This window comes from Canis lupus, chromosome 20, assembly GCF_003254725.2.
Source record: "Canis lupus dingo isolate Sandy chromosome 20, ASM325472v2, whole genome shotgun sequence".
Lineage (NCBI taxonomy): Eukaryota > Metazoa > Chordata > Mammalia > Carnivora > Canidae > Canis > Canis lupus.
The window spans coordinates 37,377,800-37,402,201 of NC_064262.1; the positions used below are offsets into that span (position 1 = coordinate 37,377,800).

Genomic DNA, 24,402 nt, shown 5'->3' on the forward strand with positions numbered 1-24,402 from the left:
ACGCAGTGTCGTGCGGAGCCGGGTTCGCTTGGCGGCCGCAGGGCTGGTTTTGCGGCGGCACCGGGAGGGGTGAGGGCGGTGAGGGCGGCGGGTGCTGGAGCGACGGCGGCGGCCGCAGCCGGAGGAGCAATAGCAGCAGCCGTGGCGGCCACGGGGCGGGGCGCGGCGGTCGGCGACCGCGGCCGGGGCTGCAGGCGGCGGAGCGGCTGGGTAAGGCCGGGCCCGGGGCGGGCGGGGCCGCTCCCTCTCGGCCGGCTGCCGGGCCTTTGTGTGGGCCCGGGCGGGCGGGAGCAGCGGCGGAGGCCCCGCCCCGGCGTGGGGACGCGCCGGTCGGGCTGGGCGCGCGGGGCGGGGCGCGGCGGCGGGCGTCGGGACGGCCAGGCAGCCTCGCCGCACCTGCCCTGCCGGCCGGACAAAGGCGCGCCGCGGCCCGGAAGCTCCCGCTCGCTCTTTCCCGCCCCGGCGGCCGGCAGAGCCCTCGTCGCCGACAGCCTCAAAGCTGTCAACGTTTCCCTAGTCCCGGTACCAGTGACAGGTCCGGAAAGTCTTTCATTTCCTCACAGGTCAGGGCCTCCTTTTTTTGTTGTTGTTGTTTCTTGACGCAAACTCAACTAGTGTGAAAAAAATTTTTTTTTTTTTTTTTTACCTTCTCTAGATGACTGTGTTCAGACTGAGTGTGTATTTGAGTGAGACTTGTATTTATACTAGAGGCTAGATACTGAAGTGTCTTCTCTGCAGCAGCACGGAAAATCGAGGTTTTAAAATTGTACGTTTCCTGGTTTTTAATAATTTTCCACCTCTTAAAATTTTCTACCGAAAGCGTAGTTTTATTGTGATAGGGAAGATATTGGCGATTTAAATAAAGATTGGTAAAATGTGGAAGAAATACTGAAAAAAAAAAAAAACAAGTGGGAAATAGCACAGTATAGCAGGTATAGAAATTACCATTGTGGTTATAGAAGCATATGTTGGAATATAAGACATTCTTATTCATTTATATTTTAAAAAATTTAGGGCTCCTCAAAAATGGTTTTTGAGGTGATGTTTTTCCATTAAGAGTAGTATGGTTTTGCTTTATTCCTTGTTAACAGATTGCTTGTATTTTAAGATTCAAAGGAAGGAAAGTGTTTTTGAAGAAGCAGTTCCAATTTCAAACAGTAACAAATGTGCGTGTGGATAAATGGAAGGGCGTTGATTGCCTTCTTTGGCTTTGGGTGTACAAAATACCTCAGATTTTGATATTTTACCCCAAACTCCAAGCTCAGTAAATTGTGGTATGTCTATACGATGGGCTGTTAACAAGCCATCAAACATCCTGTGGAAGAGTGTTCACTTTTGGAAGAACCCAGAGTTTAAAACAAGTTGCAAAACAATATATATGGTTTAACACTTCGGTTTAAAAAAAAAAAAAAGGCAACTAAGGCATAGAAAAAAATACAGAAAGCCGTGAATGCCAATGTTAAGGGTGTTTTGTTTTTTTTTTTTCTAGAATTATGTGGGGTTTTTTCCCCCCTTTGAATTCTGTTTTCCAAGGTTCTTGTTCTGTGCATGTATTATAGTATTGAGTATCAGAAATACAGGAGAGAACTTTTAGTACTATCAAAATATACCGTGTGGCTAAAATGAGTATTTTCCCAGTTGCACATTTTAAGGTTATTCCTTAGCGTCCAATGCAAGTTACTGGTTGTCAGACTTTTGCACATGTAGCTGTAATCAGTGCCATTTTAAAATTTATATTTGGGCTCCAGAATGTATTTCCTCTTCATGGGGAGAAAATTGCTGAAGGATTGCCCACAGTCCTTTTAAACCACACAAGCTTTTTTTAATGTCCCACTTTTAATACCTTTATTTAAAAAGATAAATTGATTGTTCATACTATACCAGATACTATTCTATAAGCCAGAGCTACAAAAATGAATAAAATGTTATTAACTGGTCCCAAGGAGCATTTAATCCTAGAGTTGAAAGTTCTCTGTTGTGCTTTGAAGTTTCAAAGTGATTTCGTGTACGTATCACAGTCCCAGTGCTCTAAGGCAGATATATGCACACCTGACTTCTCATTTTAGAAGTGGAGAAACAGCTCTGAGAGGTTGTGACTCAAGCAACATGAAACAGATAACTCAAAGCGGAGTACTTGGGACTCAGAATCCGGTCTTCTGAGCTTAAGTCCTGTTGCCTCTCCCACCTACCTGGCAATACTGACTTTATTGCCAAACTTCCAAAATACATTTAAAAATGTGTCCTTTGGATAAGAAAATAATTGAAAATTACCCTTAAGTTGCCTCTTTTTCTTGCTTTATCACAGAAAGTTAATGATTTAAGGAGTTTTGTATATTATGGTCTAAACTAGAATACACACGCACCAACAATTTACAATTTGTTGTCATATGCTTTTCAGTGGGTTATTTATGAAGGTAGTAATTTTGATCACCTGCCAAAATGATCAAAGGCTTTGTTTTTAATCTTTCTAAACCTGTGAGTGTTGTCTTTCTAATGCTGGTAGGACTTTTGGAAAGAAATGTCTTTCTCTGAATTTTTTGTAGGGGGGAGGAGGTTTCCAGACTGTTCACATGAACCATTCTTGGTTTGTTCCAGCTTGCCAACATTTGGTGTCACATGTGAGCCTTCCACATGTGTTCACTCTCCATTCCAGCTCTGTGATTGAACTCTGCTCTTATTGACTAGGGGGCATTTGGGCAGGCATGCTTCATTCCTGGAATTGACAGTCATTCCATGTGAGTAAAGGAATCTCAGTGAGACATCTTTAAGCATATGAAAAGCATTTGTTTTAAAATTAAAAGAAATGTCGGGTACTGTTAGTGCCTGAGCCTTTGCAGCAGTGTGGCACGAGAGAACTGATATGGCTATTTTCTCCAGTTCTCTTATCTTTCTTTAGCAGTTCTACTTGAATGTTTTCTATCTATTCGTAGTCATTTTTACTCCTTCTGACCTTTCTTTTTTATTTCCCCTTTCTCTGCCTGTTCTTCTCTTTCAGTTTTGAATATATTAACACTGAATCAGCACTTCTAAAGCCCTGCCTTCTCCCACTGGCTTCACTTGGCCTTCAGACATAATGAGGAGACTGGCTTTTCGAGGCGCTGGTTGTGCTCTGGTAAAGCTGGTAAATTACTGATCATCTGCACCTTTTCTCTTTTCTGTCCTTCCTTGCCTTTTCCCTTCCACTCTTCTTAAATTTGGTATCCTTTCCATAAAGATTCCCTCCTCATGTTCATCAAATTCACTTGTGTCCTTGTCCTAGCTTGTATACTGAGGTTTGGTCCTTAGGTTCTTCATTTTAATGAATTAAGACCAGTTTATCAACCTTTTACAAAACAAAAGAAAATCACCAAAACTTGGCTGTCCTTAGCCTAAGCCCTTTGAACCTTTTTAGCCAGTTGTAGCCAATTGCAAACTAACATACTGAGTAACAAACCAAAGCCTAGAGAAAGAAATATAGTTATGGTAGACTGTTTTTAAGTGTCATGTGGACCATGCTTCTGAGGAAGAGATAGGAGACTCCTCTTGTTTCTAAGTTGGTTACCAGAATGTTCTATATGTTGGTTTGTTTTGCTCCTCTCAGTTCCCAGAGCTCCCCAGTTTTTCTCTCCACAACTACTAGCAACCCATTCTTTCAGTTGCTGCTGTCTTAGTTTACTGAAATTAAATGTTGATGAGTGAAACTGGGATCAGTTTTTTCGTTTAGCTTTAGAGAAGAACCTTTGAAATCACAGTATGCTACTTGGTACTGTTGTTAAATTATATAAGAATTATAGGACCTCAGGCTATATACCCTTTTCCCTGTAGCTGTAGCATATCATTTCAGTGGTTGCATTTTTTTGTGTTATAGTCAAATGTGTACATTTGTAAAGTTGTGTTTACATTAGTTACTAGACAGCCTACTTGGCAGCAAATATATATGTGTTTCTGAAAGGCCAAGTAGGACCTAAAAGTTCACCTCTGAGGTACTATTCCAAATCATCTGAAACTTAAAGCTGTGATTCCAAAATTCTTAGGAATGGAGTACCTCATATAACTGAAAAGGAGGTCAGTCTGATTGGCAGAAAAGTTTCAAAGTAGTCTTACTGTTTTGACATAGGTATGGTAAGTCACATTAAGTGTATTCCAGGGGTTTGTCTTGTGGCTTTCTTTAATGAATGGAGAAAATTCATTTCCCGTGATTAGTTTTAGAGTTGATCTAAAATGTTAGGAGGTTAATTGTCCTCTGTCCCCTGCACTTTGGCACTACTCATTTGCCTCAGGCACTGATTTCTACTTTTTTCCACATCATGGCCCACCTGGAAAATGATCAGAATTGTTAGACACACTGGGGAAAACAGATGAAGCTGCTGACTCCAGAGGTGACTGCCTTGGGGCTTCGTCCCTGCGGCCTGCCTGGCTGCCTCAGGGGCTGAGGAATCAATACCTCCACACTGGTGTACCACTACATGTAGGTTTTTAAAGTCTGGTGAGGGGTAAGTTTGGGACCGGGCATTATTGGGTCACTCAAACAAACTTGGTAACATATAAATTGCTTTACTTTTGTTGAATTTGCCCCATCTAAATTGAAAGTGTAGCATTCTGGTAAGTGAAGGGGCTAAAGCAACAAGGTCCAGAACTTCCACTAAAAAAACTGATAGTTAAGTTTCTTTACAACAGTTAAAATATCCTCCTAAGTGAACCAGAATCTTGGTAGCAAGTGGCTAGTTGAGGGCTTAGTGGCAAGGTCTAAATTTAAGTATAAGAACATGGCTGATTATTTCTTATAGAAGAAGTTGGATTCCATGGGTTCCAAGAGAAGACGAGCTACCTCCCCATCCAGTAGTGTCAGCGGGGACTTTGATGACGGGCACCATTCTGTATCCACACCAGGCCCCAGCAGGAAAAGGAGGAGACTGTCCAATCTTCCAACTGTAGATCCTGTGAGTAACTTGCATCACATAGTTTCTGCCTGCTTTTCCTACTCTTCCTTTAATGATAAGCAGTTAATACGCAAGGCCTCACCACTTTTTTCCTCTGGCTTAATATCTTTACTCTTTCTTTTATAGTACGTATTTAGTCAACAGTCTTTAACAGTTATTTAATATTAAGAAATAATGGTGAGTGGGGGGTGGGTGAAATAGGTGAATGGGATTAAGAGGTACAAACTTCCAGTTATAAAACTAAGTCACAGAGATGAAAAGTACAACATAAAGAATATAGTCAACAATGTTGTAATAACATTATATGGTGACAGATAGGGACTACACTTACTGTGGTGGGCATTGAATAGTATTAGAACCATTGAATCACTGTCTTCTACATCTGAAACTGATATAGCATTGTATGTCAGGTATACTGCAATAATACTTTTTTTAAAGATTTCATTTATTTATTTTAGACAGAGATAGTGTGTGAGCAGCGGTAGGGGCCAAGGGGGAGGAAGAAGGAAAGTAGACTCCACGCTGAACACTTGGATTCCTACATGGGGCTCAGTCCCACGACCATGAAATCATGATTTAAGCCAAAACCAAAAGTTGGACACCCAACCGAATGAGCCATCCAGGTGCCACCCAGTAATACATTTTAAAAATAAAATAAATATTAGGAACTCTCAAAGTACTCTGAATACATTTAGAATAAGAAATTTGCATAAAGTTATTTGTGTTTTGATTAAAAGAGGTTTCCTAAAAGTATAATCTGCCAAAGCACTTAATTCTATTTTTTTTTAAAGATTTTATTTATTCATGAAGCACTTAATTCTAGTTAAAAATAACCAAATGGGCTTAGGAATTCTACAGATCAGGGAATGGCCAACACCATAATAGAAATATGAACAATTTTTTTTTCTAGTTTTATTGAGATGTAATTGACATAACACTATATAAGTTGAAGGTGTACACTATGATGATTTGACCAACATAAATTGTGAACTAAAGCCACAATTAGTTTAACATCTGTTATTTCCTATAAATGGCCAAAAAAAGTATAGTTTTTCTTATAATGAGAGCTTTTAGGATCTACTCTTATGACAACTTTCAAATATACATAGCAGTGTTGTACATAATTACCGTGTTATACATGACATGACATCCCCAGTGTTTATTTATAACTGGAAGTTTCTACCTTTTGACAAAAAGGAAAGAAAAAAATATAGGTACTTCACGTTATATGTTATTCATATAACTGTGTGCTTATCATATGCCAAGCAATCACTATTCTGATGGTTGGGATATAACCGCGTGTAAGACAAGCCAATTTTTCACAAAGAGCTTAGATTCTAGTGTGGCAGAAGCAGACTGTAAACAGATGAACAAATAGATAATAAAGTACTCTCAGTTAATGATAAATGCTAAGAAAAAAAAGTTTGTGTTATTTGTGTTACTTGTGCCCAAAACTTGATAGATTTCTCTATAATGGCAGTGACCCTATGGAGTACTAGGGAAGGGTATTCCAGGCAGAGGGACCCAATGAAGAGGAGCTGGGTCAGGAATGGGTTTGTTGTGTTGTGATTACAGAAAGATGGTCCAAAGGAAGAAGACGGGTGAAGTCTGCCCAGCCACTGTATGTAGTTACTCTACATACTCTGTGGTCAGCGTTTAGAGTTTAGATTTTATTCTGTCAGTAGTGGGAAGCTCCTCTTTTGGATGATTTTAACCGAGAGAGTGATAGGAACTGATTTAGCTAAGGAGAAAAGAACAATAATGAGTAGCATAAATCTCGCGAAAGATGCCAAAATGTTTAATCCGTTAAATTTTTTTGTAAGTTTTGTTTAGGTAATCTCTATGCCCAATGTAGGGCTTGAACTCATAACCCTGAGATCAAGAGTTGGATACTTTTCTGACTGAGCCAGCCAGGTGCCCCTAATCAGTTAAATTCTTTTAAATAAGGAAATGATGTCAGCATAGTTCAGACCTGAGTTTTTGTGTGGGAACTTGGGGATTTGTCCATTTTCTTCTCTAACTGCCTTTTATGGGTATGTTTTTGTTAATGGATAATCCTTACACCTACAGTGGCTTTCTGTTCACATTTCTGGTGATTTTTTTTTTTTTAAACCTTTTACGATATATAGATTGCTGTATGCCATGAACTCTACAATACCATCCGAGACTATAAGGATGAGCAGGGCAGGCTCCTCTGTGAGCTCTTCATTAGGGCACCCAAACGAAGGTGAGTTGGAAGGTGAGTGGGAGGGATTTGATAATGGAGTTTTCCTTTGGAAGGAATGGTTTAAAGAATATTGGGGTCCAGATTTTAGTTTTAGTTGTCAGGATGTAGTGAAGCATATTTTTTAAAAAAATTTTATTGTAAAATATACACAACATAAAATTTATACATTTTATAATTTTAAGTATACAGTTCATTAAGGGTTTTTTCATATTGTTGTACAACAGACCTCCAGAACATTGTTATATTGCAAAATTGAAACTGTACCCATTATAAAACTCCCTGTTCCTTTCTTCCTGCCTCCAGCTCCTGGCAGCCACCATTACACTTTCTGTTTTTCTAAATTTGACTATGCTAGAGGTCTTATATAAGTGGAATCATACAGTATTTGTATTTTGTGATGGCTTCTTTCACTTAACATAATGGTTTCAGTGGACACCTGTGATGTAGCATTCAAAAGGATTTCCTTCCTTTTGGGGGCTGAATAATATTCCACTGTATGGATATATCACCTTTTATCTATTCATCTGTTGATAAACACTTGAGTTACTTTTATCACTTGGCTCTTGTGAATAATGCTGCAGTGAACATGGGTATGTAAATATATCTTTGATGCTGCTCTCAGTTCTTTGGGATATATACCCAGAAGTGGCATTGCTGGATCTTATAGTAATTCTGTTTTTAATTTTTTGAGGAATCAGCATTCTGTTTTCCATATCACTGTACCATTTTACTTTCCCACAAGCAGCGTACCAGAGTTCCAATTTCTCCACATCCTTGCCGCACCTGTAGTTTTGTAGTACGCTTTGAAATCAAAAAGTAGGAATCCTGTGGTGGTTAATTTTCTGTCTCAACTTGGCTGGGCTAAGATATCTATCTTGACTGGATTCCCAGATATATCTGTGTCAATAAGGATGTCTCTGGAAGAGATTAGCCTCTAAATAGGAGACTGAATAAAAAAGATGGCCTTAACCAGTGCAGTGGGGTATTGCCCAATCTCCTGAGGCCTTGAGTAGACCGAAAGGGGAAAGGAAGGATGAATTAGTGCTCTCTAAGCTGAGACATCCATCTGCTTCTGCCTTCGGATCTCAGAGGTCCTAGTTCTTGGGCCTTCAAACTCATATTACTCGCTTTCCTGATTCTCTGGCAGATGACAGATCCTGGACTTCCTGGCCTCGGTAATCACACGAGCCAATTTCTATAATAAGACCCATGCATGTGTGTGTCTGTGTGTGTGTCTATACATATTTGTGTGTATGTATCTCTTTCCTATTAGTTATGTTTCTCTGAAGAACCCTAGGACAGTCTTCCAACTTTGTTCTTTTTCAGGATAGGTTAGGCTATTTGGGGATCTTTGAGATTCTATCTGAATTTCAGGATGGATTTTTCTGTTTCTGCAAAAAGTACTGTTGGGATTTTGATAGGTATTGCATTGAATCTGTAGATAGCTTTGGGAGTATTGGTGTCTTAACAATATTTAAGTTTTCTAATCTGTGAATATGGGATATCTTTCCATTTATTTGAGTCTTTAATTTCTTAGAGAGGTGTGTAGTTTTCAGTGCACAAGTTTTTCATGTTTTTGTTTAGGTTTATTTGTAATTTTTTGTTCTTTTTGATGCTGTTATAAATTGGATGGGTTTTTTTCGTTTTTGGATTGTTCACTGTTAGTGTATTGAAATGCAACTGATTTTTGCATATGTTAATTCTGCACACTACAACTTTGCTGAATTTATTTATTCTGCCCTTTTTTTGGAACTTTTAGAGTTTCTGCTTAGGAGATAATGTCATCTGTAAACAGATTTTTACTTGTTTCTTTTCATTTAGGAGGCCTTTTTCTTTTTGTTGCCTAATTGTTCTGCCTAGGACTTCCAGGAATATGTTGAAAAGAAGTGGTGAGAGCAAGCATCCTTATTTTGTTGCTTAACTTAGAGGAAAGCTTTTTTTTTATTATTTATTACCATTTTGAGTATGATGGTAGCTGTGGGCTTTTCCTGTATGGTCTTTATTATGTTGAAGTTCTTTCCATCTATGCCTAATTTTTTGAGAGTTTTATCCTGAAAGGGTATTGAATTTTGTCAGGTTTTTTTTTTTTTTTTTTTTTTTTTTTGCAGCTGCTGAGATCATCACTCAGTTATTTTCCTTCATTCTGCTATGATGCATTACTTTATCAATTTCCATAGGTTGAATCATCCTTGAATTCCAGGAATAAACCCTGCTTGTTTATGGTGTGATGCTTTTAATATTTTGCTAGTATTTTGTTGAAAAATTTTCTAAGTGTTCATAAAGGATGTTGGTCTGTAGTTTTCTGTAACATCTTTGCTAGCTTTGGTATAAGAATATTGATGCTTTCGGGAACCCTGGGTGGCGCAGCGGGTTTAGCGCCTGCCTTTGGCCCAGGGCGCGATCCTGGAGACTCGGGATCGAATCCCACGTCGGGCTCCTGGTGCATGGAGCCTGCTTCTTCCTCTGCCTATGTCTCTGCCTCTCTCTCTCTCTCTCTCTCTGTGACTATCATAAATAATAAAAAAATAAAGTTTTTTTAAAAAAAAAAAGGAATATTGATGCTTTCACAGAATAAGTAAGTTTTTTCTCCAATTTTTTTTAGAAAAGTTGGAAAAGGATTAATTTTAGTTCTTTAAGTGTTTGGTAGAATTCACCAGGGAAGCCATTAGGCCCAGGACTTTTCTTTGCTGGGAAAGAAAAGTTTTTTGTTTTTGTTTTTTTTTTTAATTAAATTTTTAAATTCCAGTATAGTTAACATACAGTGTTAGTTTCGTATGTACAATATAGTGATTCAGCAATTCTGTACATTACTCCATGCTCATCACAATAAGTGTACTCTTTAATCCCTGTTACCTATTTCACCCATCCTCTTACCCATCTCCACGGTAGTACAGTAGTAACGTAACCATCAGTTCGTTCTTCATAATTAAAAATCTCCTTGGTTTGTCTCTCTTTTTCCCCTTTGCTCATTTGTTTCTTAAATTCCATATATGAGTGAAATCATACAGTATTTGTCTTTTTCTAGCCTATTTCACTTAGCATTATACCCTCTGGCTCCATCCATGTTGTTGCAAATGGCAAGATTTAGTTATTTTTATGGCTAATATTCCATTGTGCATATATATATATATATATATATGTATGTATGTATATACATATATGCATATACATATCCTCTGTTTTTAACCCATTCGTGTATTGATGAACATCTGGGGCTGCTTCCATAATTGGCTATTGTAAATAATACTGCAATAAACATGTGGTATATGTATTCCTTTGATTTTGTGTGTGTGTGTGTGTGTGTGTATTTTTGGGTTAATACCCAGTAGTTTTACTGGAGGATTTTTGATTATAGGTTCAGCGTCTGTACTAGTTATAGGTCTAGTCACGTTTTCTGTTTCTTCAAACTCAGTCTTACGTGTTTCTAGGAATTTATTTCTTCTGAATTATCTACTTCATTGCCATACAGTTGTTCATAGTCTTCTTTTATAATCCTTTTTATGTATGTGGCATTGATTGTAATGTTCTCTCTTTCATTTGTGATTTTGAGTCTTCTTTTTTTTCTTAGTTCATTCAGATAAAGGTTTGTCAATTAATGTTGATCTTTTCAAAAAACCAACTCTTAGCTTTGTTCATGTTTTTGTTTGTTTTTCTGTTTTCTTTTAAATCTGTTGTATATTATTTCTCCTGTTCATTTTGAGTTTATTATGTTTTTCTTTGTCTAGTTCCTTGAGAGTAAAGCATTTAAAAAAAAAAAAAGATTTTCTTTATTTATTTGAGAGAGTGCTCAAGAGAGTGCACAAGCAGGAGGAGGTACAGAGGGAGAAACAGACTCCCAGGTGAGCAGAGAGCCCGACAACCACATGGGGCTTGATCCCAGGACCCTGAGATGAGGATCTGAGCTGAAGGCAAACAGCAACCAACTGAGCCACTCAGGTGCCACAAGAGTGAAGCGTATTTTTAAAAATTATTTACAGTCTTTAAGATAGCAATGAAGTTGTAGCTATCATTGTTAAAAGGAATCTGTTTTCAAAATATACAGAGGCCACAATGATTATGTTCATCTTGCTTGTTTTTCTTTGTGCCTGTACTTTTGGGTTTGACTTCTCTGGTCCAATGAAGCAAAACATATTGCTGGCCCAGTATGTACATTACACACACCTCCCTGTAGAGGCTGTGTTCTCCCTGCCTAGAGGTTCCTTCTCTTGCTATCAAAATGACATCACTATTCCCTTCTAACTCTGGTAGTTGGAGTACATAAGTGTGGTAGACAGAATAATGGCCCCCAAATATGTCCATGTTCCAGTCCCCAGAATCTATGAATATGTTGGATTACATGCCAGAGAAAAATTAAATTTCTTTTTTTTTTTTTTTTTTTTTTTTTTTTTTTTTTTTTGAAAAATTAAATTTCTTAATCAACTAACTTTGCATTGGAGAAATTATCCTGATTTATCCAAATGGGTTCAGTGTAATCTCAAGGGTCCTTAAACAGGGAGGGGGGAGGCAGAAAAGTCAGAATCCGAGAGGGATTTGGAGATGCTACACCCGTGACTTTGAAGATGGAGGAAGGGGGCTACAAGCAAAGGAATGGAGGCAACCTCTAGAAACTGGAACAGGTGAGGAAATGGATTCTTCCCTAGAACCTCTAGAAGGCCAATACCGTGCTTTTTAGTCCAGTGAGACCCATTTGGGACTTCTAGAAGATAATAAATTTGTGTTGTTTTAAGCCATTAAGTCTGTGGCAATTTGTTATGGCAGCTGTAGGAAACTAGTACAGTGAGTTAACTAAGGATTTAGATTCATTCATGATTGTTGATTGCATGGTGGGTAATGAAAAAGCTGAAAGTTGAGCTGAAGGCAAACATTTCACCTCAAAGAGCAGAGCCATTAAGAATACAGTGTCAGCATCCTGAATTAAAGGATGTAGATTAGTCATGGCCAAAAAAGAAGGGCTCTTTTTAAAAACAGATAACTGCTTCCAGACTTGTTGGTTTATCATAACAGTCTTTTGTTATTTTTTTTAAGATTTTATTTATTTATTCATGAAAGACACCGAGAGAGAGAGTGAGAGGCAGAGACACAGGCAGAGGGAGAAGCAGGCTCCATGCAGAGAGCCTGATGTGGGACTCGATCCCGAGACTCCAGGATCATGCCCTGGGCCAAAGGCAGGCACTAAACCACTGAGCCACCCAGAGATTCCCCATAACAGTCTTTTAAAATGTTATTTAATTAGCATGTAATAAAAGCCCATTTTTGTTATTTACCACATGCTAGACACAATGCCAAGCACTTCCTTATATTGTTTAAACTTGACAAGTATTATTATTGTGGTTTATAGATGAGAATTTGCATAAGATCTCAGAACTACTGTAACCAGGTAGAGAGACTCAAATCTTTCTGATTCTGAAGCCTGTGCTCTTAACCTGTATGCTGTAGAGAAGAGCAGCATCATACTGGAGTACACAAACTCCTCATAGACGAGGACTGCCTCTGTTGCCGGCTTCCCACCAGTAGGCTAGTCCTAAAGAGTGCCTTTGGGTGCTAGAGCACAGTCTTCTAGCTTCCAAGTTGTGGTACCCTATGAGCACTGATTGCCTTCCCCCCAGTGCTGTGCCTGAGGGGCATCTCTACCCCTCTGTGGAATGTATATATTTTCTTAAGAGTTTGTGGGAAGCTGTAATACTCAGAGCTACACAATTGTGAATCTCTTTTTTGGGACTTTGTTTTGATCAGTATATAAAGCTTCTTGTGGGGCACCGGGTGGCTCAGTTGGTTAAGTGTCTGCCTTTGGCTCAGGTCATGATCCTAGGTCCATGTAGCCTCAAGTCGGGCTTCCTGCTCAGCATAGAGTTTGCTTGTACCTCTCCCTCTGTTCCTCCCCGCCCCCTTCTCTCGCATTAACCTTAAAACAAACAAACAAACTACTTGTGTTAAGACATCCAAATTAACAGTGATTGAAACAAGAAAAATTGCTTTTTCTCATATAAAAGTCCTGTTTTGTAAAGGCCTCAGGGCCTAGGTATTATCTGTCTCTTTCCCCTGCTCTCCTTGTGATATCACTCTTGTCTGCATGGTCTGAGATGGCTCACCCTCATAGCTATCTTCCAGCCCATAGGAAAAAATAAGGCATTTTAAGGATGTGACCTGGATATGGTATACTTCAGCTCTTGTATTGGTCAGAACTTAGCTGCAGCAAGGCTGATGAAGATGCTCTTTGGTAGCCACGCAGCAGCTCAGAATGCTGCCATCCTGGGGATAGGGAAAGGATTGGAAGGTAGACAGCAGGCTCCACATATGAGGCCCAGTATTTCTCACTCTTCTGGTTAAAAGTATCAGTTACAGTTTGGCTCTTCTGTGGCCATGTCATGGCAGGGTGCCATGTGTTGAAAGAGAAAAGCTATTGTGCAAGAATGTGTACTGCACAATCCTGTTTGTATATACATGTACATGGAGGCCTGAAAGGATACTAATAGTGCTTTTATCTCTGGATGAGTAGGGACAATTTTTATTATTTTATGCTTTTCATATGTTGATTTAAGTAGGAAAAATTAGTAGAAATCTTTTATTTTGAAAGGGAGGGAGAGGCCCTTTTTTTGACCTTATCACACACACACAGTGGAATGTTGGGATCCTGATCTCCCTTTTGTCTATGTGCTAAGTCTGAAAATGTTTGTGAGGAGCCCTCTGGCAGAGCTTCTGGGAGAAAGTATTCTTTCTAGGTGCAGGTCCTCAGTTGGGTTCTCAGTTGTCTATAGATAATCCCCCAAATCTGAGAGGCTGCTGAGGTCCAGCCTCAACAAGGAGCAATAGACTGACCCATCAGGCCCAGGTAGAGAGAGCCCTGGTGGATCTCAGGTTAACGAAGCCCTAATGCTCACTTGGCATCACTGACAACATCAACATTAGGCCTGGATGATCCTTTGTTGTAATTCACTGAGACCTTTATGTTCCTGCACTTTCTCCAGATAGTAAAATGAGCACTCCTTTAATCTCCTAATACTTAATTTCATAGTTTACTAAAATCATAAATAGTTGGTAAGAGCTTTAAAAAATTCAATTTATTTTTCCTTTTCTTTTCCCTTCCTGAAGAATTTAATCCAAAAGCCATTAGATGAGACTGAGCAAACTTGCCATCTGCCAGGAAGATAGGTGGTGGGATGTTGCGGGGAGGGTTGTGGATAGTAGCAATATCACATCACACAGTGTCAGAGCCTGGGCATGGTAAAGAAGGGGCTTATGTTGAAGGACTTTCTGGCATGGGGTGTTGAGGCCTAAGTGGAGGGAGGATGTCCATGTTGAGGGAGTAGTAGTGACAATAGTCTGTCATGGGTGGAGTAAGGAGGGCTACATGGGGTGTGGCCTAGCCCAGGGCAAGGGGTCATAGCCTTAGTGAGGGGAGGAGAAGCATTGTGGGATGGAGGTAGGCAGCATCAAGAGGAGATTGGTTATAAACAGGAGACCAATCACGTACGTAATACATTGTGAATAAATAGGACTCGGGTTTCTCATTATCTGACAAAGGAGGTACACATAGGGGAAGAAAACTAGAATGAACCCTGTGGTGTAGGATTGGAATTGAAAGTGTTGGTGTGAAAAGAAAAATTAAAAAAAAGAAAAAAGAAAGTGTTGGTGTGAATTCATGGTTTCCAACATATGTAGATAATAGAAATGTAGATATAAGTAAGCATATGTCTGTCCCCTGCTCTGTCCCTTGAGACAGCCTGGGAGTGGTAACACACGAGGAGACTTGAGCACATCCAGCACCTTGGACGTCGTTTTTAAATACCATTTACCATTGAAAGGAACCAGAATTATTTGGGGAAATGGTTGATTTGAAGGGCAAGTACAAGATGAGCCTGTAACATCTTAGGCTGCCAGAAAGTAAGCAGACTGGGCAGCCTGGGTGGCTCAGAGTTTTAGCACCGCCTTTGGCCCAGGGCGTGATCCTGAAGACCCTGGATCAAGTCCCACCTCAGGCTCCCTGTATGGAGCCTGCTTCTCCCTCTGCCTGTGTCTCTGCCCACCTCTCTCTCTCTTTTTCTGTCTCTCATGAATGAATGAATGAATGAATGAATGAATGAATAAATAAATAAATAAATAAATCTTTTTAAAAAAAGGAAAGTAAGCAAGCAGATGTTCAAAGGGTGATGGGAACATGTCAGAAGTACATAGAGAGATCAAACCATCTTGAAGGACTCTTCCTGGCCCAACCTTGAGCAGTTTGAGCATCAGAATAATTAGTGTAATGGGTTTTAATGACTTCCAGAAGTCCATATTGATATAAATAAGTGAGTAAATTGATTAGGGATGGACTTTTACATAGTCTGGAGGTACTGCTCCATAAAGTACAGGGAAGAAAACAGTAGCTCTGTCAGTTGAGAAGCTTGGCAGACACCACTATATAATCAAGTGATCAGAATAAGCCCCACAGTAAGAACTGAGACAAGTTGAAATCTTGTGTCACCTGAAAGGATACAGTGTGATGAATGCGGTATCATTTCTGTCGTAGTCTTACCAAAGTGTAGCCTGCATTTATTCATCAGAAAAACAGACAAACTCAAATTGAGGGACACCCTATAAAATAACTGGCTCATAATCTTCAAAAGTATCAAGATCCTGAAAGTTGAGGAAAGACTGAGGACCTGTTTTAGAATGAAAGAAACTAAAATATATATGCAGTATGTGATTCTGGACTTGATTGTTTGGCTGTAAAGGACAATTTTGGAACCGTTACAGAATATGAATGGGGTCTGAGGATTAGGTGGTGATACTGTAGCAGAGTCAATTTCCTGATTTTGATCTTTGTGCTTTGGTACTTGTTTATAGGAAATAACTAAATTATTCAGGGGCCATAGAACCTCATGTCAGCAGCTTACTTTTAAATGGTTCAGAAAAACATGCTTTGTACTATTCTTGCAATTTTTATGTCAGAATAAAAGATTTTAGGAATTAAATATATCCCACATAAAGGGCTGTAAAATGTCAGCCAGGGTCCCAAGAGAGATTAAAGCCTTTGTGACCGTGACATTCTTTGTAAGGTAGTAACTTATTTCTTATCCATATAGAATGGAGTTAACTACCTACCCCTGAGGGAGAATTGAGAGAAATAGTCACTGAGATAATTTTTCAGGAGATTTACTTGTTTAATGAAATTTCATTTGAAAAAAGACAGACGGTGATGGGCATTAAGAAGGACAAGTGATGGGATCCCTGGGTGGTGCAGTGGTTTGGCACCTGCCTTTAGCCCAGGGCACGATCCTGGAGACCCGGGATTGAATCCCACATCAGGCTCCTGGTGCATGGAGCCTGCTTCTCCCTCTGCCTGTGTCTCTGCCTCTCTCTCTCTATGTGCGACTATCATAAATTAAAAAAAAAAAAAATTTTTTTTTTTAAAAAGACAAGTGATATAATTAGCACTGTGTATCATATACAACTGATGAATCACTGAACTATACCTCTGAAATTAATAATAGACTATATGTTAATTAATTGAATTTAAATAAAAGAAAATCAGAATAATAAACATCCATGAACCCAAAACCCAACTTAAGAAATTATCATTTATAACTACCTTTGAAGTTTCCTTGTGACCTTCACTATCTCTCCTCTCCAAGAGATAGATAATCACTATTCTGGATTTAGTATTTATTATTCCTATGTGTTTTGGGTTTTTTTGTTTTGTTTTGTTTAATGGTTTGGTCATGTTTGTTTTTGTCTTAGGACTTTTATCTTTGGTAAACTCCCTGTGCCAAGGACCTCTTCTATAAGTTTAGTAATTGCTATCAGAGCAGTATATATAGTAGGCACTTGGTAGTACTTGGCAGAAAAAGTTCTGGTCACTAAGTGAAGAGACAGTCCATTTTGTAAGTTTGCAAAGAGCTTTGAAAATGAATATTTTCAGCCACTATTGAACACCGCGAAAGGTAAGTTATTTTCATTTGCAGAAGATGCCAGTGACATAGTTTTAGTGCTGGTGCCCTAAATCTTAGATATTTAGCATATAAATAACCATTACAGATGTTAAGTTAGGTTTTTATGTTGCTAATATATACTTAGAAAAGGGCTTGCATATGCACTTGCTTTGGTTATTCCTTTTCAGTTGTAATAATAGGAATAAGTCTAGTATGTTCTGTCACTTGGGATGTTGGACATGACCACAAGTAGTTTTGAAATATAACTTTTTATGGACTTTGGACTAATACCTTTTTTAAAAACATTACTACAGAAATCAACCTGACTATTATGAAGTGGTTTCTCAGCCCATTGATTTGATGAAAATCCAACAAAAGCTAAAAATGGAAGAGTATGATGATGTTAATCTGCTGACGGCTGACTTCCAGCTGCTTTTTAACAATGCAAAGGCCTATTATAAGGTAAGAAAGCACCATATTTAGAAGGTATCCAATTAGAGTAATAGCTTGGCTTTTTAAATATTTATCAGTCTAGTAGGTAAGTAGTGTTTTCTCATTTGGTGGTTTGAGTTTGTTTCTTTTAATAAAGAGACTGAAGATTCATGTAGCACGTACCATTCTTGTTTCTTTTGTGTCTGTTCAAATCTTTTGGCAGCTTTTCTCTTGAGTTGTCATTTTCATATTTATTTCTAGAAGTTTTTTTATATATTCTAGATATTAATCCTCTTTGGTTTGTATTTATTGCTGTCATAGTCCACTGTGAGGCTGTTTTCATTCTTTATGGTGTCTTGATGAACAGAAGATTGTTTTAATATAATCCAGTCTATTACTCTTTAACTTTGTGGTTTGTCATTTGTGTCTTGTTGCAGAACTCCCTCTCATCCAAAGATTATAAAGACACTCTTATATTTTCTTCTAAAAGTTTAATAGTTCTGTCTTTCACATATAAACCTCTAAGGCAGCTCAGATTGGTTTTGTGTCTTCTGCGAGCTAGAGTTCTATTTTGTTTCTAAATGGGGATAAGCATCACCTTGAAGTGGTCATCTCCATGTCCATCTACGCTTTCAGTGCTGGCACCATTTCCCTGGACTGTTGTGTCCCTTTCTGGCCCTTTGTTCTGTTCCTTTTGTTTCAGCTCACTTGGCTGTTTCTTGCCTTAATAATTATGGCCTTATAATTCTTTATCAGTTAAGGAAGGACTGGTTATTGATTATTCTTGATTATTCTTGCCCCTTATACATTTATATGTTGTGTTAAGCACACACAAAAAAGGAAGTTTTGGGCAGCCCCGGTGGTGCAGCAGTTTAGCGCCGCCTGCAGCCCAGGGCATGATCCTGGAGACCCTGGATCACGACCCACGTCAGGCTCTCTGTATGATGCCTGCTTCTCCCTCTGCCTCTGTCTCTGCCTCTCTCTCTGTCTCTATGAATGAATGAATGAATGAATGAATGAATAAATAAATAAATAAAATCTTTTTAAAAAAGGAAGTTTTATTGTTTTTTTTTTTTTTAATTTTTATTTATTTATGATAGTCACACACAGAGAGAGAGAGAGGCAGAGACATAGGCAGAGGGAGAAGCAGGCTCCATGCACCGGGAGTCCGACGTGGGATTCGATCCCAGGTCTCCAGGATCGTGCCCTGGGCCAAAGGCAGGTGCCAAACCGCTGCGCCACCCAGGGATCCCAAGGAAGTTTTGTTGGAATTGCATTGACTCTGTGGATCAATGATATTGTGGGGAATTGACATAATAGTGATATTGATTATTCCAGTCTTTGAATTTGGTGTATTGTTTATTTAAGTCTTCTTTAAATTAAAGTGTAGAATTCGGGAGCTCCTGGATGGCTCAGTTGGTTAAGTTTCCAATTCTTGATATCATCTCAGATCTTGATCTCAGGGTTGTGAGTTGAAGCCCTGTGTTGGATTCCACACTGGGTATGGAGCCTATTTTATTTTATTCTATTTTATTTTATTATTTTATTTTTTAATTTAATTTAATTTTTTTAAAAGATTTTATTTACCCTTTCATGAGAGACAGAGAGAGAGAGAGAGAGAGAGAGGCAGAGACACAGGCAGAGAGAGAAGCAGGCTGCATGCTGGGAGCCCGATGCAGGACCCCAGGATCATGCCTCAGGCCAAACACAGGTGCCAAACCACTGCGCCACCCAGGCATCACTGGAGCCTACTTTAAAAAGTAATAAAGTATAGAATTTGGGGGGTTTTGGTGTATTCACAAAGTTGTGCAAACATCACTATTACTTAACTCCAGAATATCTTCATTACCTCCAAAAGAACCATAGGCATTAACAGGTGCTCTCCATTTCCCTCCTCCCTGCCCCTGGCAACCACTAATCTATTTTCTTTCCTTGTGGATTTGCCTGTTCAGTATGTTGCATATGAATGGAATCAAATACTACATTGCCTTAGGTGACTGGCTTCTTTCACTGAGCATGTCTTTGAGGTTCATTCATTTTGTAGCATGTATTAGTACTTCATTCCTTTCTGTGACTAGATAATAGGCTGTTATATGGCTATTCCACCCTTTGTTATCCATTTCCCAGTTGATGGGCATTTGCATGGTTTCTACTTTTAGCTATCATGAATAAAGATGCTATAAATTTTGTGACTGTAACAGGGGTGCTGTTCACTGGATACAGGATTCTGCCTGTGTCCATCAGACCTAGCTTGTTAATTATGTCACTAAAATCATTGATATCCTTAACTGATTTATCTGCACAAACTATTTACCAAATGAAGTATTTTAAAATCTCTCACTCTGACCATGGATTTGTCTGTTTCTCCTTATAACTCTGTTGATCTTTTTCTTTATGTATTTTTAAACTATGTAACTGGGAACATACAAGTTTAAAGTTGTTACATTGTCCTAGTAAATTGAAATTTTTTCATTATGTAGTGTCATTAGTAAGGTCTTGTTTGAAGTCTGTTTTATATTAACATAGTTCTATCAGCTTTTGTTTTTATCTAGTTAATTTTTTTCCCATTCTTTTCCTTCAGCCTTTTCACGCTAATGTATCTCTTGTAAACAGCATATACGTGAATTTCTATTAATACAGGTGATGATCTTTTTAACTGGATTTCATCTCTTTACAGTTTTAGTAATAACATTGTTTGGATATATTGTTGTCATCTAAATTTCTACTTTCTGTTTATCTCATTTGTAATTTTTTTTCCTGTTTTTCTTTCTGCCTTCCTTAGGTTACATTTTGTTATACCCTCTTATTTTCTCTGTAATTTGGGGGTTGTAAGATGTGTTGGTAACCTGTTACTTCTTACTCAAGAAGTTTTAATATGCATACTTAATTTATCAAAGTCAAAAGTTAATCAGCATCTTAAATCTCCTTCTGAACAATACAAAGACCTTAGAACAATTAAACTCTGATCTATTTATGCTACTGATGTTTTGTATTTTAGTTCTGTTATGGCAGAATTTTTTTTTAAGATTTGATTTTTGGGGCACCTGGGTAGTCTACAGTCAGTTGAGCATCCATTTCTTGATTTTGACTTGGGTCATGATATCAGGGTCCTGGTATCAAGCCCCACATTGGCTCTGCTCAACGGGGAGTCTGAGGATTCTCTCCCGGCCCTTCCCCCTCCTCGAGTTCTCTCTCTCCCTCTCAAATCAATAAATCTTAAAAAAAAAAAAAAAAAAAAAAAAGATTTTAAGTAATTTTTGCACCTAACACGGGACCGGAACTCACAATCCTGGGATAAAGAATGGTATGCTTCACTGACTGAGCCAGCCAGGCACCCCTGTTGTGGCAGATTTTTAATCCCGTAAAAGAATGTTATTGTTTTATAGATTATCAGTATTTGTTTTTACTCACATTCTACTCTTTATTCCTTTTTTTTTTTTTTAAGTTTAAGTAATCTTTAATCTTTAAAACCCAGTGTGGGGCTTGAACTCATGGCCCTGAGATCAAGCATCGCATATCCTTCTGACTGAGCTAGCCAGGTGCCCCTATTTATTTATTTGCTATCAAGAAGTCCATGTAATTTTAGTTCCTTTAAAGGTTAGCTGTCTTTTCTTTCTAGCTGTTTTTGGTGTCTTTATCTCATGTGTTCTGCAATTTCATGGTGATATGTCTAGATATGGATGTCTTTGTATAGTCTGGGGTTTGATAGGGCTTTCTAAATCTTTGGTATTTTTCATCAGCTCTGAGAAGTTTGCAACTGTTTTGTCTTTACATGCTGTCCCTGCCCCACTCTCCCATCTGATAGAACTCTGATTGGGTGTTCTATTAGACCCCTCCCAGGTCTCTGTTCCTCCTAACCTTTCATAGTCCACTTTTTAGTGCCTATGTTGCTCTTTAGTTAATTTCTTTAGTTCTTCCAGTTTTCTTTGAAACTCTTAGACCTCTCTATTGAGTTCTAACTTTTTAATATTTATATTTTTCATATTTTGGAAGTAGTTTATTTTTCAGAGTCTCCTGCACTTTGCTTATATTTTTCAATCCTATTGTTTCTTTAAACATGTTCAACACACTTATTTTTCATTCAACGGCACATAATTCCAATATCTGAAATGTTGCATATCTGATTTTACGGTGATTTCTGCTGGCTTTCTTTTGTGATTATTTCCTTCTTTTGTGTTTTAGGAATTTTAACTTTAAGCTCATATGTCTTGGAACTTGATCTCTAGAGATTGAGGCTTAGATTGAAGTTAGGTTCATTCAGGTAGTGTGTCGCTTATCCCAGGTACCTGGCCTGTCTTTGTTAGAGCTAGCATATGATGAAGAATTCTCAGTGGAGATTTATCTTGGGTCTCCCCTCACCCTGCAGTGCTGTGGTTTGGGATAATAAGCACAGGTTAGCTGAGTGGAGGTTGAGATGGGTAGTGTTGTTCCCAGGCATCTCTCAACAGAAACTGAATTGTTTTGAATTCCCACTTACACTGCAGCTGTGGCCTTTGAAGTTCCAGCTTCTGGTGGGCCCTGACCTTTATCTCCTGTCCTTGCAGCCTCAGAGAGCCTTGAAAACTAAAGCTTGGGTTTATCTGGTCTTACAAAAGCTCTCAAGTGAACATCAGCTTCAGTGTTGTGCTTGCTCATCTGGGTTCCTGCTTTTACTCTATTCTTTTCTGTTGTTGTTGTTAAAGATTTCATTCATTCATGAGAGACACAGAGAGAGAGAGAGAGGCAGAGACACAGGCAGAGGAAGAAGCAGGCTCCATGCAGAGAGCCTGACGTGGGACTTGATCCTGGGTCTCCAGGATCATGCCCTGGGCCGAAGGCAGTGCTAAACCGCTGAGCCACCCAGGCTGCCCCTTTTACTCTATTCTTGTTCTTTTGAGCATTGCTTACTCCTTATTGTCAGCGTGTGGGTACGTTTTTAAAGTTACGTGTTATTTATTTTAACATTGCTTCCAGCATTGCTCTTACTGAGAAGTTTCAGTTAAAGTTTATCCCTGTTACACTTTAGGAAAAGAAGTCTTTAAATTAAGTAGTAAACACCTTAAAAATAGAAGTAGTACTAGGGCAGCCCCGGTGGCTCAGCGGTGTAGTGCCGCCTTCAGCCCAGGGCGGGATCCTAGAGACCCAGGATCAAGTCCCACGTCAGGCTCTCTACATGGAGCCTGCTTCTTCCTCTGCCTGTGTCTCTGCCTCTCTCTCTCTCTCTCTGTGTTTCTCATGAATAAATAAGTAAAATCTTCAAAAATAAATAAATAAATTGCGTTTCTTTGTGTATGAGTAATTAGTTTTAATTTATAAATTGTTATCTTCTGCTTCAAGTCTTAATGTAATGAGTTAGGCATACGTAAGTATTATTTCAGAATGCTTTTAAAACATGTTCTTCAGAAGAGAAATGGAGGCCCATGTGTCTTTTAATCATAAGGATTTCTAAATTTGTAGCACAGTTTCAAAGTTAATGCCTTAGAATGCTAGTCTCTGCTGGAATAGACTGCTTTAAAAGTAGTCATTGATTTGCAATAAAATACTAAAGTGAGGGTTTTTTTCTCTTATCTTTGTTAATGTACAGCCAGATTCTCCTGAATATAAAGCTGCTTGCAAACTCTGGGATTTGTACCTTCGAACGAGAAATGAGTTTGTTCAAAAGGGAGAAGCAGATGATGAAGATGATGATGAAGATGGGCAAGACAATCAAGGCACAGTGACGGAAGGAGTAAGTGTACAACTGGAGCAAGTAGGATGGACCATTGGGAAGTGGACAAGACCCCTGCCTGTGATTTCTTCTGTGCTACTATAGGCAGCTGGGCTTCCTGTGAAGCTGTGTTGGTAGCGAGGAGGGTAAGGGGGCATATGACCAGAGAGGTTGTTTTCATAAGTTACTCTTACATTAATGCATATTTCCTGCTCAGTTTTAAGGAGAACTTTCATACTATCAAGTACTATTCCAGTCTTGCTAGATTGAAATAGTAGGCAGTGTTGTGATTAAAAGTTGGAGAGTTGGGACGCCTGGGTGGCTCAGCGGTTGAGCATCTGCCTTTGGTTCAGGGTGTGATCCCAGGATTTGGGATTGAGTCCCGCATCAGGCTCCCTGTGTGGAGCCTGCTTCTCCCTTTGCCTGTATCTCTGCCTTTCTGTGTGTCTCATGAATAAATAAATCTTAAAAAAAAAGAAAAAAAAAAGAGTTGGAGAGTCATTGGAATCATCTTCAGGATATTTTTTGTAGGTTAGACTGGTAGGATTCCTAGAACATGCCAAATGTGCTCCTGCCTGTAGGATTTTGTAGGTGCTTTTCTGCTTAGAACATGCTTCCTTTGGCTCTTTCTGTGACTGGCTCTTTTTCATGATTCTTAGATCACTTAAAATAATGACAGTTAGGAGTGGACTTTCCTGACCACCTTCTAAATTGTTTGCCACGCACCCTTCCTTTTCCATCATCACAGCACTCTGTTCTGTGGTCCTCAGTTTTTTGTCACTGTATGTGGAAATAATTTGTTTGTTTACATATTTATTTACTTTCTTCCTCCATAGAGAATGATAGAGCCACAAAAGATACCACCTTATTCACTTATTCCTGGCATCTAGACTGCCTAGTGTGTAGGTATTGATAAATACTTGATGAATGAACATACATGTTTAAAAAGAGGAAAAAGGATAATAAAAGTAAGGACATCTCTCTTCTGTAGCTAAATAGTGAGACACCCAAAGCAGAGCATTCCCCTTTCTTCGTAAGTTAACCTAAATAGACCTTTTCCTCAAACTTCAACACAGAAAAAAGAAGTGGTAGGTAAATTTCTCAAAAATGTAAATACTTGGGGGCGCCTGGTAACTCACTTGGTTAAGCATCCGAGTCTTGGTTTTGACTCAGGTCGTGATAATCAAGACCCACGTTGTTCTCTGTGCTCAGCACAGAGTCAGCTTA

General features: G+C 38.9%; 1 protein-coding gene across 31 annotated transcripts in view; it reads left to right on the plus strand.

The window, feature by feature from the left end:
* Positions 1 to 74: 74 nt before the first annotated feature.
* PBRM1 (polybromo 1) overlaps positions 75 to 24,402 on the plus strand; it is a 121,142-nt gene continuing 96,814 nt past the window's right edge. For 5 of the 31 annotated variants that reach the window (XM_025456104.3, XM_049097854.1, XM_049097849.1 and 2 more), the window contains exons 1-8: positions 375 to 563; positions 656 to 766; positions 2,596 to 2,735; positions 2,996 to 3,121; positions 4,767 to 4,919; positions 7,049 to 7,146; positions 17,372 to 17,519; positions 23,053 to 23,196. In XM_025456104.3, the coding sequence (XP_025311889.1) occupies positions 3,074 to 3,121; positions 4,767 to 4,919; positions 7,049 to 7,146; positions 17,372 to 17,519; positions 23,053 to 23,196 (591 nt within the window). In that variant the 5' untranslated portion in view covers positions 375 to 563; positions 656 to 766; positions 2,596 to 2,735; positions 2,996 to 3,073. Of the gene's footprint in view, positions 211 to 351; positions 564 to 655; positions 767 to 2,595; positions 2,736 to 2,995; positions 3,122 to 4,310; positions 4,448 to 4,766; positions 4,920 to 7,048; positions 7,147 to 17,371; positions 17,520 to 23,052; positions 23,197 to 24,402 lie in introns of those variants that run through there. The other 26 variants (XM_049097859.1, XM_049097860.1, XM_049097863.1 and 23 more) reach the window with 20 other exon arrangements.